Genomic DNA, 13,977 nt, shown 5'->3' with positions numbered 1-13,977 from the left:
CCAGGGTGGGAATGTCTCCTAGGCACTCCCTAACTAATGGGGTAAAATTTCCAAGGGCAACCCAAGCCACTTTGGCCATTTTCATGATAGCAACGGTCTTCAGGCAAAGTAAACTTGGGCTCAGAGGACTTTATGTGTGTGGGGAGTGTATTAAGGTAATCCTAATGTCCTCCCACATCGAATACTAAAATCCAGTTTGGAACAGTCACATTACTCACAATAGGCCCAAAGACAGATGTCTTGTAGAAAAAGTAGGGAATTCCAGCAACTAGACAGTAGGTACAGAAACAATGTTTTGGGAAACTGTTTTCTCTCCCTTCAAGTGCCCCCCCCGTGTTGTATGTAAAGCCCGGAAACAGAAGTCTGGTGAGATAACGTAGATCTTTCAGCAACCAAACAGTGGATACACAAGAATTATTTTTGCATCCAGTTTCCTGTCTCTGCAAGTGTGCCACCTGTGTCACATGTAAAAATCCAGCAGACCTGTCACGCAGGATTTGACAATCCAGCAGAATTTGACACTGGAATGTCAAAAAAGACCCACTGTGATTACAGTCTGGCTGGCTGGAGGGATAAAGGAAGGCAGTTTTAATGCCTCTTCAAATGCTAATTACTGGCTGGCAGAAGAGGGAGAGCAAATGCAAATATAGCCTCCAGTAACTTCAAGCAGTGAAAAGGCAACTTTCTAAAAGTTACTTTTCTTTGATATTTATTAAAAATCTGATTTTACCATTGAATTAGATTTTTTAATAACTATTAAAAATACTAGCTTACTTATGTTTCTGGCGAGTCACATTCCAGAGATTAGGATTTGTAATCTGTACTCTGGTTTCCACATAGGACAGATAGGCCTTCCACAGCGCAAAAATAGACACTGGGTGTTATTTACTGTAAAGACACGTTAACATAAAATTTCTACGTCTCCTACTTGCGGGCAACAGGACCTACATCAGGGTAACGTATTAATATTTAAAGGTGACATTTTGACCTGTCAAAGGGATTATCTTGAGAGGTCGAATTGTAGTTTTTACGTTGCTACAGTTAGGCTACACTGGTAGGCATAAAGCCACGTTTGCATTGCCAAAATAGTGGATGACACAATAGGTTCTGTAGTCCATTAGTGACATTTAACGTGCAGGCCCTGGGAACATTGTGTACCATATATTAGGGAATTATATGCAAGTTAAATATAACAATTGGGAATTTGCCAATTCTACCATGTTTAAAATGTGGCGCGCAGGCATGTTACTACTGGTTAGCAGGGGTAAAGTGTACAGACTTCTAAAACCAACAAACATACAGAGTTCAGCAAAAGGTGAAAAATATGAGGTGACCATACTGAAGAGTTGTATTTCCTACACAGGCGCCACCAGCCAAGACCTAGGGTATACTAATCAATCCAATGGTAGGCTTCCCTGCACAGGCGATAGAACCTGGACAATTCACAACCTCACAGTGGTACTTGTTTTTTCTATGCCCCTCTCAACCTACCTCTACCCCTCTGTCAACTTGTGTCTCAGCCACAACCTAGACAGTTGGGAAACCTTTCTGCTCCCCTGCAAACCCCACCTGGGTGGCTAATAAACCTAGCTTATGCACAGCTTCATCCCAGTAGGTGGACTGTGCTACCATAGCCAACAATCAGATGTGGCCTATTCTGCCCCCCATAATCAGATTTCCATTCTGAACCCATGGTATGCTCTGCACAAACGGCTAAAAGTCAACAGAGGCCAAAGAGAGCTGTCAGTGTCAGAAACAAGGCCCCTGGCATCCTCTGATAGGTGGAGGTTTCATGGCGTGTTGTGTAGGCCTCACTTCCAGCCGTGGTGCTAGCACTGAGTCCCTCTTTTTAATCCTGAGGTCTCTCTGGCCTCTCAGGTTATCCAAGGTGGGGGTAGCACCCTCAGGTGTGAGACACCCTCCTCCCACTCTTTCTCCATCATTTCAGGGGTGACACCCTGTAGATGGTATTTCAGTCATGGTCTGTACCCTGAGTCTGAACAAGTGCCTAGCCATCCAGGGCTTTGAGAAGGACACTCCGTCCTTTGCAAGCATGACACACTTTGTCTGTGTCAAGTAGGGGTCTACTTGACGCAGGCCCCCCGTCATCTGTACCAATGCAGGCAACACCTCCAGGTCAGAAATAGCCATTTCAGTGTCAGTCCTGCGGTGCTCTCATTTCAGAGCCCACTGTGGGTGGCACCCACCTCCTAACACTTACTCTTCATCTGGGCCACCATACCATCTGTTATGGGACAGTAACACTAGAAATATGGGTTTTGGGGTCACTGGATGATCATCCCACCCACCTCTTTTCTCGCCAGTGGGATCTCATTGCCAAAGATGCAGCCAATGGGGATCTGGGGACTGACAATGACCCTCCTCTGGGCAAGCACCCCACTGCATTCTAAAGTAATGGCAGTAGGGCAGTAAATGTCCTGCCCACGGGCATGAGTTCCCCATCAGTTCTATCATGGCACACACTATTCTGGAGAAACCAGCCTACCTAAAATCATGGTCTGGCTGGAACAGGTATCCCACAGATCAGTGACAAGGGCCTCATGCACTGTGATCTCTTCAAAGTGATGGCTACCACCCTCCATGATCATCAGCTTACCTTCTGAGTCCACCTCCCAACTATGGATACTAGAGCATGCTTGCCACTCTTTCTTTGGGGATACCCTCCCTTTAGGCCTACATTGGTAAAGTTCCCACCTGTGGGTGGCTTCCTGGGACATTGAGAGTCCTCCTCCTATGGCCTAACTGGAGCCAGTCATAAGGGTGGGGCAGTTGAAAGGGCACCCTGGGCTTCTGCCCATCACAATCTCACCTCCTGTGCTCTGAAGAGGTCTGGGAATCCTTCCATAAAAGCTCTTTGGGGCCCTTCATGGACTTCTCTGTATTATCCTGGTCTTCCCCTTCCCTCTGCGGGGGAAATTCTGAACCGCCCTTTCTGTGGTCACTACGAGGTACATGTTTGGACACTGTGGTACTGATCCAGGGGTCAGCCTCCTTCCCAAGCTCTCTGAGTACAGTGACCTTGATGTCTATCAGGTGCTGATGGAACTCTGTAAAATAAATACATAAAATATGCTCCTTCATCATCAAATATAGAGGACATTATATTCATTTACTTTGCAGCCCTTACCTCAACTATCCATACCTTATTAGAAGAATGTGATGACATCTACCCATGACTGGTGTGACTGCTTCTGGCTATCCCTAAACTTCAGGGAATATGTTTCTTAGGTTAAACCAAACTTAGTAATAAGAGCTTCCTTCATGGGGGCATATGCCCTGAGGTCAGCTACTTCAAGGGTCAAAGTATCCCTCCAAGGAATGGGCATGTGCTTTCCCAGACTGGCTCCTCCAATTCTCCTCTGGGATCCTGTATATGAGTAGGGCCACCTCAGATGCTGCAAACTACATACCTATGACGTCCCCCACCACATATCTATGCACTAAGTCTTTTGGGATGTGTACCCTTGATCTCTCCTTGGCACTTCACTGTCACGGACACCATCATCATTGGATTTAGAGGTCCTCTTGGGCTTCAGGTCCAGCTCTCTCTGTCTCCTCTCATGGGCCAGAAGAATCTTCTTCTCTGTGGCTAACTTTTTCTCCTCCAGGTCCAGGGTTGCTGCTGCCTTCTCCTCCTCAGCTGCAATAATCAAAGTGGCCAGCTTCAACTTGAGAGTCCTCTCTGTCTGTCTGTCCTCCCTCTCTGATTGGCTGAAACATCGAGAGGGCACATTGCTCCCTGCTGTGGACAAGGCAGGTGATACTGCTTCCTGGGCGATGGCATCACTGGAACCTCTGCAATGTCATCTTCCTCTTTTTCTTCCAATTTTTCTACCTCATCATCTTGCTCCTGTAGGATGGAATGAAGCATACATACCTTTTCTCAATCTCTGAGGGCAACCTGATGGTCCCCATTCTTAGACTCCTTCACTAGCCTCACCTCTATCACCTTGCAGATCCTCCTTGAATATGTCATGTGTCTAACTGCTGTTCAGATCCACTTCCTTCCTTTCAAAAATCACAGGTGCAAATTTGGAGGATGTGAATTAAATTAAGGAAAATAAAATCAGAAGTCAATTTAAAATAAAAAGTTGATTTTTATATCAAATTATAAATCGGATTTATTATGCTAACTTAATTCACTGAGTGGTACTGCAAAACACAACTCCCAGATCCCGCCGCTGAACACAAATATAAGAAATTGGATTATTATTTGGGAATGGGGAATCTATCCATCTAAAGGAATAATTACAACACGTGTCAGAGTTAACCGTAAAAGTTACGAAATTAATTAAGCACAATCTCTTGGTATCTATGGCTGAGAGCAGACAGGTTTAATTCAGGGCACTGTGTAAAGTATTTATGCAGTACTAAAATAGTAATAAAGCTGAAATGCAAAACAATGAAAATCCCAAAATGAATTAGAAACATAAAGTAAACTTTAATAAAAAAAATGAAATACAAATACTCTGGGGCTACACAAGACCAGAGACCCTAACGCAGGTGGAGAACAACTTCCTGAGACAGCTGTTAAAGCTCCCACGGAGCACACCGTTAATTCCGCTCGGATTAGACCTGGGCCTTATGGCAATTGCTGATGTAACCAATTTTAAACCCTTATTGTACTGGCATCGCCTGTGGGTCACCCCAGAACTCTTATCATACAAGGAGGAAACAAGAAAGGTAATGAACCTAAGGGGGGCTGCCAAACTCCCGTGGCTCGCGTACAAAAGCATATGCTGGTCAGTATGGGGCTGGCGGAACTTTGGGCCGATCCTGAGTCTGCCTGCTCCTTACTCCCCAGGAAATCATTAAAGGCCCATTATGAAGAGTATAAAATGACACAGCTTCATAGTTGCCCCCGAGTAGGCAAGGTAACCTCAGCCTTTTTAGATATCAAAGATAGGTTTAGCCTTGAGCCGGCCCTAGATGACATCAAGCCAGCAGTTGCTAGAAAGCTTTACCTCCAGTTTAGGCATGGGGTTCTGCCTCTCCGTTGTTTCACATACAACTGGGGGGGTTTGCAAGTTTTGAGGTGCCCGGCATGCGATTGTCCAGAAGAGTCAGTACTCCACGTGTTTTTTAGATGCCCTGGCTACTACAAGGCAAGAAAACAATGGCTGGTCCAAATCTGTAGGAACCTTGGTACTAGACGTTGCTCTGAGGATTTCAGGATACTGAAAAATGATTGCAGTATCCCGATTGCTTACTCAGTGGCAGGTTTCCTATTTTCCATGTGGTGTACACGCAGGATATTCATAAAAACACCCTTAAAATAGAGCCAGGATGTGTTTTTTCTCGTCAGTGTTAAAATTAAGCCCTGTTTTTAATATGATTAGATTATATTGAGCATGTTCATTGATCCATTAATCATGCTATAGGGAAATTGTAATTTATCAATCTACTCCTGCAATTATTGTAGAAGAGAAAAAATGATGTGCAGAAGTAGCCTGCATTGTAGGGTTCTCTTAGTGCTAGGACCTATCATCTGTAGTAAAGAATATTGGTCATCTTTTTTTTAGAAATCCTTTTTAAGTAAACTATTTATTTATTTGCATTATGCACTTTCCAAAGGTGAATCCTTGTTCCTTGACTTGAATAACCCTCTGTGATCCTCGCTCCTTTTTGTCCTCCCTTCGTGAACCTATAAGAATTGTAGGCATTTTTTAACTGAGCATGGAATCCATTTACTTCACATGTGTGCCAATAGTGTTCATAATTGATTTCCTTATTTATTTCTTTTTTCTTTTCTTTTTTTTCCTTTTAACCATATGTAATTGATCTTTGATGTATCTTTTTATGTAACAATGTGCATTGTATCTGTACTTTTGAGGTCATATTGACCGAAATAAAGTTTTTTTTTTATTGAATTGACATACAAATGACCAATAAGGGAAACCGGATATATGATTTTTAAAGACTTAAATAGGAATAGCTCCCGGACTTAAAGTGCCAATAATAGTCAATTGTCATGGTAGACCAGGACTTAGGTGGAATTTGATGCCGACCATGATGGAGTGCGGGTCGGATACCTCAAATTGCTGCATCCTGATCAAAGAATTCACAATATGACTTTAGTCCTGAAAGCCCTATTCCATCACAGACTACACTTCTAAAGTCTCCCAGGATCTCAGAGGAGACAGACCCTAATTACGATGGCAGTCGCACTCACTGCAGGATGGAGACCACCTGACATGTACTTGGCGCCTCCACCCACCATATTACGACCCGAACATGCATTTTACTATTGAGGCTTGTGCTGCAGCCCGGAAAAGGGCCACAGCATAAGCCGCAATAGCAAAATACATGTCTTCAAACATCCATGCACCGCGTGCCAGGCACCATGTGGCACCTGGTTGTTTGGGGGGCACCACATGTGCCCCCCGGGACCCATAGCGGAGGCCCACAGAGGACGGGGCCCCGCTAGGGGCCCCCAAAGTCCCTTTCCATCTGCCTTTCATGGCAGTCGGACTGCCATGTAAAGGCTGAGGGAACGTGACATCCTAATCCCTACGGTGGTGCCTTTGCAGGCACCACACCCATTGTAGGGATTAGGCTCCGAACGCCGTCCCGATGAGCTCCTTGAGCCTGTCGGAGGCTGCTGTCTTTCCCCCAGCCCAAATCGTTCTGACTGCTGGCATTGTATTCAGGCGGTCGGACCGATACTCTGGACGTCGGACGGACCACCACCGACGGCCTGTCAGTGACAGTCTGCCCCACATCCTAATCAGGCCCTTATAGAGACTTGCAGAGGTCAGACAGTGGCCAACCAGCAGGGTCCAGTCCCTGTTGCCACTGGTCAGTTGCAGGAAAAGGCTTCTTGTAGCTTTTTGTGTCCCTGTAGTTTTAACAAGTCAGTCTTGTGACCCTTGGAGTCCATGCCTTTGTCCTGGGTACAAGAAGGAGCATGTGCAGTCCTTTAGGGCTCCTGTCAAGTCACAGACAGCAGGTCCAGTCCTCTTCTGTTCTTCCTCAGTACCAGATATGTTCTGAAGTGGATGCCTGGAGGTGCCACATTTATGTGTGGAACAATCTAGTCAGTTAAAAAGACTCCTGGCCACAGCCTAAACAATAGGATAAAAGTTCCTGGGGCCAAACTAGTCCATTGGGCATTTTTAAGGTGGTGAAAGTCTTTGGCCACACAACGCTTGGACTCCGGGGGCTAGGGGCGTGTGTGGGGATTGTACTATGGTAGTCCTAGCGTCTTCCAACATCTAACACTAAAATCCAGTTTGAGGCAGTCAATGTACCCACAATAAACCTATAGACAGATATATGGTAGAACAAAGCAGGGTTTTCAGCAATTAGACATTGGATACACAAGAATCATTTTGGCATCCTGTTTCCCTCCTTTAAAGTGTTCCCCTGTATTATATGTAAGAGCCCTGAGACAAAATCTGGTTGGACAATGCAGGTCCTTCACCAACCAGACAGTGAATACACAAGAATAGTTGCAACATCCTATTTTCCATTCTATCAAGTATACACCCAGTGTTATATGAAAAACCCAGCAGACCTGTCAAGCAGGATTTGATACTCCAGCAGGATGGCACTATAATATCAAAAAGAGGCCCTCTGCAATTGGAGCCTGCCCGGCTGAGGGGACAAATGGGAGCCTTGCCATGGTAACAGGTGAGCCCTCTCTGAAATTAATCCAGCTCCTGGGCCTATCTCCACTGGTCATCCAATCAAGGGAACAATAACTCCTCCCCACAGTCAGGACTTTCTTCTCTGCTCTGTAAGCAGTTTTTACAACTCTGCAAATGCTTTTTACAGGCTTGTAGAAGTGGGAAAACAAATACAAATTTAGCCCCAAGGAACTTCTTACAGGGCAAAGGTAACTCTGTAAAAGTTAATTTTCTTTAATATTTACTAAAAATCCAACGTTACCATTGAATTGGATTTTTAATAACTATGACAAGTATTTGTTGTATCATTTTTCTAGCTAGTCCCGTTTTTGGGGAACAGTATTAAAATGTTTAATCTGTACTATAGTTTTCTACATAGGACAGCTATGCCTGCCATAGAGAAAATTGCTTTATGTGGCAGTCACTTTAAGGACATGTTAACATTAAGTTTCTTGTGTCCTACTTTTAAATATCATGCATCCTGCCTTGTAGGTGACAAAGGGAGGTTTTTGGCCTTCCAAAAAGGTCTATTTTTAAAGGTTGGATTGTTGTTTTTACACTGCTACAGACAAGCTACACTGGTAAGCCTGAAGCAAAGTTTCCACTTTAACTGTAGTGGATGGAACAATAGGTGCTGCAGCCCACTAGTGACTTTTAACTTACTCATTGTGTACTTTATAATAGGGACTTCTAGGTAAGTTAAATATATAGCAATTAGGAATATCCCAATTCGACCATGTTTAAAGAGAGAACATGGGCAATTTAGTACTCGTTAGCAGGGGTAAAGTGCACAGAGTTCTAAAACCAGCAAAATTCTATGGTACAGCAAAAGACAAAAAAATACATGGTGACCCTGCAGAAAGGAAGATTTCCTGCGCTAGAGAGGGGCAGCTTGAACCACTATAAAATAACTCATGCCGGTTTTCGGAGGGAGGAGTATTTGGAATTGTGGGAGAGTTCCACCTCTTTCTTTTAGCAGCACAAACTGATTGGTATGTTGTTTCAAGCAGATTGGGTAGTTGTTTCAAGTCAACAACTTACAGTAAACTAAGCACAAGTTCCAGATTGCAAGTGTGTGGGTACTGTTGCTGTATTTTCTGCACACCTCAAACATCGACACCCTGGGCTGGGGAAATACTGGGCAAAGTAAATATTGGCTATTTTGAGTTGACAATGGGGGAACAATAAGCTGACTTGGATGCGTCTGCAGCAAATTCTGCAGATATTGGTATTTATCAGGCACTTATCCCTTGTAAATATCAGCGCGGGGCAACTGCAGAAATTTACTGTAGGAAAACTGCTTGAGTTGCGTAAATGACTTAAATCTCGGAATTCACATTTGCGCGGTACCAGGAATTACAGCACATCGGAATTTATTGGCCCACTCGGACTTGGGGGGGGATATGTACAAGGGAGTGGAGGAGAGTGGCATTAGCCTTTCTGGCTTAACGCCTCTCTCCTCCACTTCTGAAACGCAAGCCTGCATCATATTCACAAGAATGTGGTGCAGCCTTTCGTTTCCCCCTGTGATGGCGCTAAGTTTAGCAACTTAGCGCCAACGCAGGCACCCTTGCACCAGAGTGCAAGGGTGTTTGTGTGCAGAGGAGGATTGTTTTTATGTGGGAAGGTGTCCCTTCCTGCACATAAACGATCCTAGAAATGCCATCCTGTCACTTTCATGCGTACTACTTCATGCAGCACACACGAAAGTGACAAACTGGCATTTTTTTTAAAGTTTGTTTGTGTGCAGGAAGGGACATCTTCCTACACATAAACAAACAATGGCCTTTTGCTTTTTCCATGTGTGCTGCACAAGGCAGCACACATGGAAAAAGCAAAATCGAGGAGAAATAATGCATTTCTCCTCGTTTCGCCATCTTAGGACCAGTTTTTACCTGGTCTAAATTCTGGCGCTGCCTCCTATGTACGCCACCCTTGTACATAGGGGCAACATCAAAATTAATGGGTGTTGCGGTGGAACGCCCACTGCAACACCCACTGCCCACCCCTTCCACGCTAACCATAGCGAGAAAGAGGTCCTTATGTACCTGCATAATCTCCTACGCCGACGACACCCAGCTGATCCTCTCCCTGACCAACGACCCCGCCGCCGCCAGAGCCAACCTGCACGAAGGGATGAAAGAGGTAGCCGAGTGGATGACGACCAGCCGCCTGAAACTGAACTCGGACAAGACGGAGGTCCTCATCCTGGGCTCCTCACCCTCCGCCTGGGACGACTCCTGGTGGCCTCCCGCCCTGGGCACCGCACCCAAACCGACAGACCATGCACGAAACCTGGGCTTCATCCTGGACTCCTCCCTCTCCATGACCAGACAAGTCAACAGCGTCTCCTCGGCGTGCTTCAACATCCTACGCATGCTACGGAAGATTTTCTGGTGGATCCCCACAGAGACCAGGAAGACCGTCACCCAGGCCCTCGTCGCCAGCCGACTGGACTACGGCAACGCCCTCTACGCCGGGACCACCGTCAAGCTCCAGAAGAGACTCCAGCGGATCCAAAACGCCTCAGCCAGACTCATCCTCGACATCCCACGATCCAGCCACATCTCCGGACATCTGAGAGACCTTCACTGGCTCCCCGTCAACAAGAGAATCACCTTCCGCCTCCTCAACCACGCACACAAAGCCCTACACGACCAAGGCCCGAGCTACCTCAACAGCCGAGTCAACTTCTACGCTCCCAAACGCCACCTCCGATCAGCCAACCACGCCCTCGCCGCCGTCCCCCGCATCCGAAGAACGACTACAGGAGGAAAGTCCTTCTCCTACCTGGCCGCCAAGACCTGGAACTCCCTCCCGTCCGACCTGCGCCTGACCCAAGACCACCTCTCCTTCAGGAAGAAGCTGAAGACCTGGCTGTTCGAGCAGTAGCGGCACCCCCCCCCCCCCCCCCCCAGCGCCTTGAGACCCTACGGGTATGTAGCGCGCTTCATAAGTGTCACTGATTGATTGATTGAAGGCAGCGTTAATCCACGTTACGTGGCTTAACGATGCCTTGTACATAAGGCGCAGCCCCTATCCCCACCACAACGTCAATATAGGTGATGTTGTGGTGGCGATAGGGGCATGTACATATGTCCCTTGAAGCCTTACAGCCGGCAGGTTATCTGTAAATAAATGCTGCATGTTGCATCTGAACTAGTGGCGGCTTGCAGTGGGAGTGCTGCGAGGCGGTGGCCGGGGAGGGTAGGGTGGGGGGTTGTGGAGTCGCACATACGAATTCCACGAGTAAAGTAAGTAAATGAATAAATAAATAAAACTATTTACCTTGCGCTCGCTGTATCGCCGACCCTCTGGTAAGGGTGGGTGGCGTTCTCAAAAGTGGCCAATTGAGTAGCTGACAACAAAGCTGCCAAGTGGACCAATAGCCTTTTTGACCACTTCAGTTACTTCGGTGCTTTCTTTTTAAACAACAACATTTTTTATGTAATGTGTAATTTTGCATTTAGAATTACTGAACTTTGAGCCTCTGCGTGAAAAGTGTTGCTGGGCAGACTGGCTGAAAGTGTCACGCGTCCGTGTGGACTCTCAGCAGCCATGTAACAAGTCCAAGTTCAGAGGCCTTATTTAAATTTCAAAGGCATCCGGTTGTTCAGGAGAATTCTGCGGGGTGGGCGTGTGTAAGAAACAGCAAAAGGGCTGCACACTTTAAAAGAAAGCGCCCATCTTCTGTGCAGCGTGCTGGTACCTGTGCATTTCGCGCCCCAAAAGTAGGCAAGTAAAAAACATGATAAATAGACAACTTGCAGCTAACCATCACTACTTCCTTCAAGCAGACCCGTAACACTGACTTGGCCTTGTAACGTCATAAGAGACGCTCAAACAAACTAAAAGTGTGCAAGAAGGAAATCAAAGAGGCAAAGGTTTAAAAATTGTTAATATTATGCCATACGATCTCCTTACTTATACGAATAACTGGCAGCTATAACGTGGTCTCCCTAAAACATGCCCCAGTACTTGTGCCTGTACCGAAGCACGCTGCTGGTTTAAAAAAAATAAAATCATTTGCAATAATATTTTGAAAGTACTTAGTCTTTCAATACACCGCGCCTGCCTCCAAAGTGCTTTGCGGGTGCATTTACACGCACGACTAAAAACAATTGAAATGTTGTCATGTCTTGTCAAGCCCCTCCCCCCGTGTCCCTAAACAGAAACGCACTCGTGAGACAGCAGGGGCTAGTTCCTGGTCGCCGTTCGGACTTCCCCCTCCCTCCGCACGGTGCAGAGAGCTCGAGGCGCCTTCTCCTGCGCGGACAGCGAGACCCTGCTCGCCGGACTGCGCTCCCCGAACTCCTCCTGCCAAGCTTTCTCTTTTTCCGGTGCCATTTCCCTCGTTTTTTGCCGTGCCCCGCCGCCCCGGGAAACTAAAACCGACATTGAAAAAAAAAAACAACAGCAAGCGCAGAGCGTGGAAGGAGGAAAGACAGAAAGGAGAGAAGCCCCCACCAGGCCGCTATCCGCGCAGAAAAAAATAAAATGTTACAGACTGGCGCAAGAAGAAAGAGCGCAGGCGAAGGCGACAACATTTCGGACTCTTTCTGAATCGGAAAAAAAAATACGAAAGCGGAGTCCGGGTTCCTCTCCGTATGCGCTGTCACCAAGGGAGGGGAGGGGGCAGTAGCGGCAGCACAATGCATCGGATAATAACCATTAAAAAAAGAAAGCACAACACACGGTAGGAAGGAGCGGAAAAAGAGGAGAATTAATAAGAAAAGCCAGCACGCAGAAAATAGAGGAAACTTTGGAAGCCTGCGCGCCAGGATTTGGTGACATTGCACATCGCCCTTGAAGGAAACCCCAACACATTTTTTGCATTATCTGGATTTGTGTTTTGGACTCTCCGGTGGATTGGTGCCTTTCTCTTGTTTTTGCACGGTGGAAGGGAGCGGCGGCGGTGCCCTGCGGTGCTGGAGCGAGCCCTGCTGCTGCTCCGGGCTGGCGCTGCTGGCTCTGAGTGCAGCAGCGAGTGTTGTTGTCTGTAGTGCGAGTGCGGAAGGCAGGAGCACAGCAGCCGCCGCCAGCAGCAGCATTGAACATGGCGACTGTGCCCGTCTATTGCATCTGCAGGCTGCCCTACGATGTCACCCGCTTCATGATCGAGTGCGACGCCTGCAAGGACTGGTTCCACGGCAGGTACGCAGCGCAGGCCCCCGCGCCTCTCCGCGCTCCCCGGCTGCCTTTCCTCCCTCTCCCTCGCTCCCTTTTCCGCCTGGTATTTGCAGTTTCTACGGCACGGCGAGGCCTTATAGGAGCGAGGAGGCGGAGTCACAGCCGCTCTGTATTTTCTCTGCTCTTTCTTTCTCGGCGCTCCTTTGTTTCTTTCTTTTCTTACACTGTTACCTATTTTCTAGGGGTGCCAGGGCGCCCTCCACGCCTTTGTCTCGGGGTGTCACCCGGGGGCATTGTTGTGGTTGTGCCTGGAGCGGCTGATCGCTGGGTTTCAGGGAGGAGGCTCGTGTCCGGGTGTGAGGAAAGGGGGTATGGTGTGGCTCTTCTCCACGGTGAAGGCTCGGGACTTGGTAGTTTGGGGGTGTTTAGGATCTATCTGGTCTGGGAGGGGAGCGGGCGCCCCGTTTCCTGCTCTGCGTGGCTCACACCCTGGGCAGCAGGGGCTCAGCCAGCGCCTGTTGTTTTTGTCTCTTGCGCGGACTGACAGCCAAATGTCACCTTTTTATGGCCGCTTCTGTGCAGTGGACTCTGTCCGCGCCCTGCGGGCTCAGGGGCAGGGCCAGGGGGGCTAGAAGGGCCCCGATCGGGGTGCCGTGCAGGGGGGTCCCCGGGATCGCGGCTCTTTCTGGCTGCGGATCCCTTTTCTCTGTTCGTCTTCTGCAGCCGGAAAAGTTCGTAGGATTGGCAGAGCGGGCATGTGGAAGCCAGCTCCTCCGATCTGCCGGGGATGTGTGTCCCGGACTCAGAGATCTGCTGGCCGGAAGAGAAGAAGGTTAGGTGCCCGGGGCTTGAGATCGACTCCCAGGGCTTGGAGATCTTCTGATCTGGGTCACCAGATCGTCTGACCAGCACTGTACATCGTCTGCCTGCGGACACATCGACTGCTCGGGCGCGAGTAACTGCTGTGTGGGGCCTGGATAGCTGCTTTCCAGGGCAGGAGATCTTGTCGGCCGGAGCTGTAGATTAACTCCACGGGGTCTCCAGATCGGATGATCGGGGCTTGAGATAGACTCGACGGAGCTAGAGATCTTCTGCCCGGAGGTCTGTAGATTGACCCCCCCAGGATGTAGGTTGGCTGCCCGGGGTCTGTAGGTTGACCCCCGAGTATGTATGTCGGCTGCCCTAGTCCGGACGTCGA

General features: G+C 47.9%; 1 protein-coding gene across 2 annotated transcripts in view; it reads left to right on the top strand.

The window, feature by feature from the left end:
• Positions 1 to 11,815: 11,815 nt before the first annotated feature.
• The window catches only part of PHF2 (PHD finger protein 2), a 499,797-nt gene continuing 497,635 nt past the window's right edge, over positions 11,816 to 13,977 (top strand). For both annotated transcript variants that reach the window (XM_085624580.1, XM_085624579.1), the window contains exon 1: positions 11,816 to 12,803. In XM_085624580.1, coding sequence (XP_085480706.1) covers positions 12,706 to 12,803 — 98 coding nt within the window. In that variant the 5' untranslated portion in view covers positions 11,816 to 12,705. The remainder of the gene's footprint in view (positions 12,804 to 13,977) is intronic.

This window comes from Triturus cristatus, chromosome 9 (genome assembly GCF_964204655.1).
Source record: "Triturus cristatus chromosome 9, aTriCri1.1, whole genome shotgun sequence".
Lineage (NCBI taxonomy): Eukaryota > Metazoa > Chordata > Amphibia > Caudata > Salamandridae > Triturus > Triturus cristatus.
The sequence above is the reverse complement of the archived record's forward strand: the minus strand, read 5'-3'. Positions and strand labels throughout refer to the sequence as shown.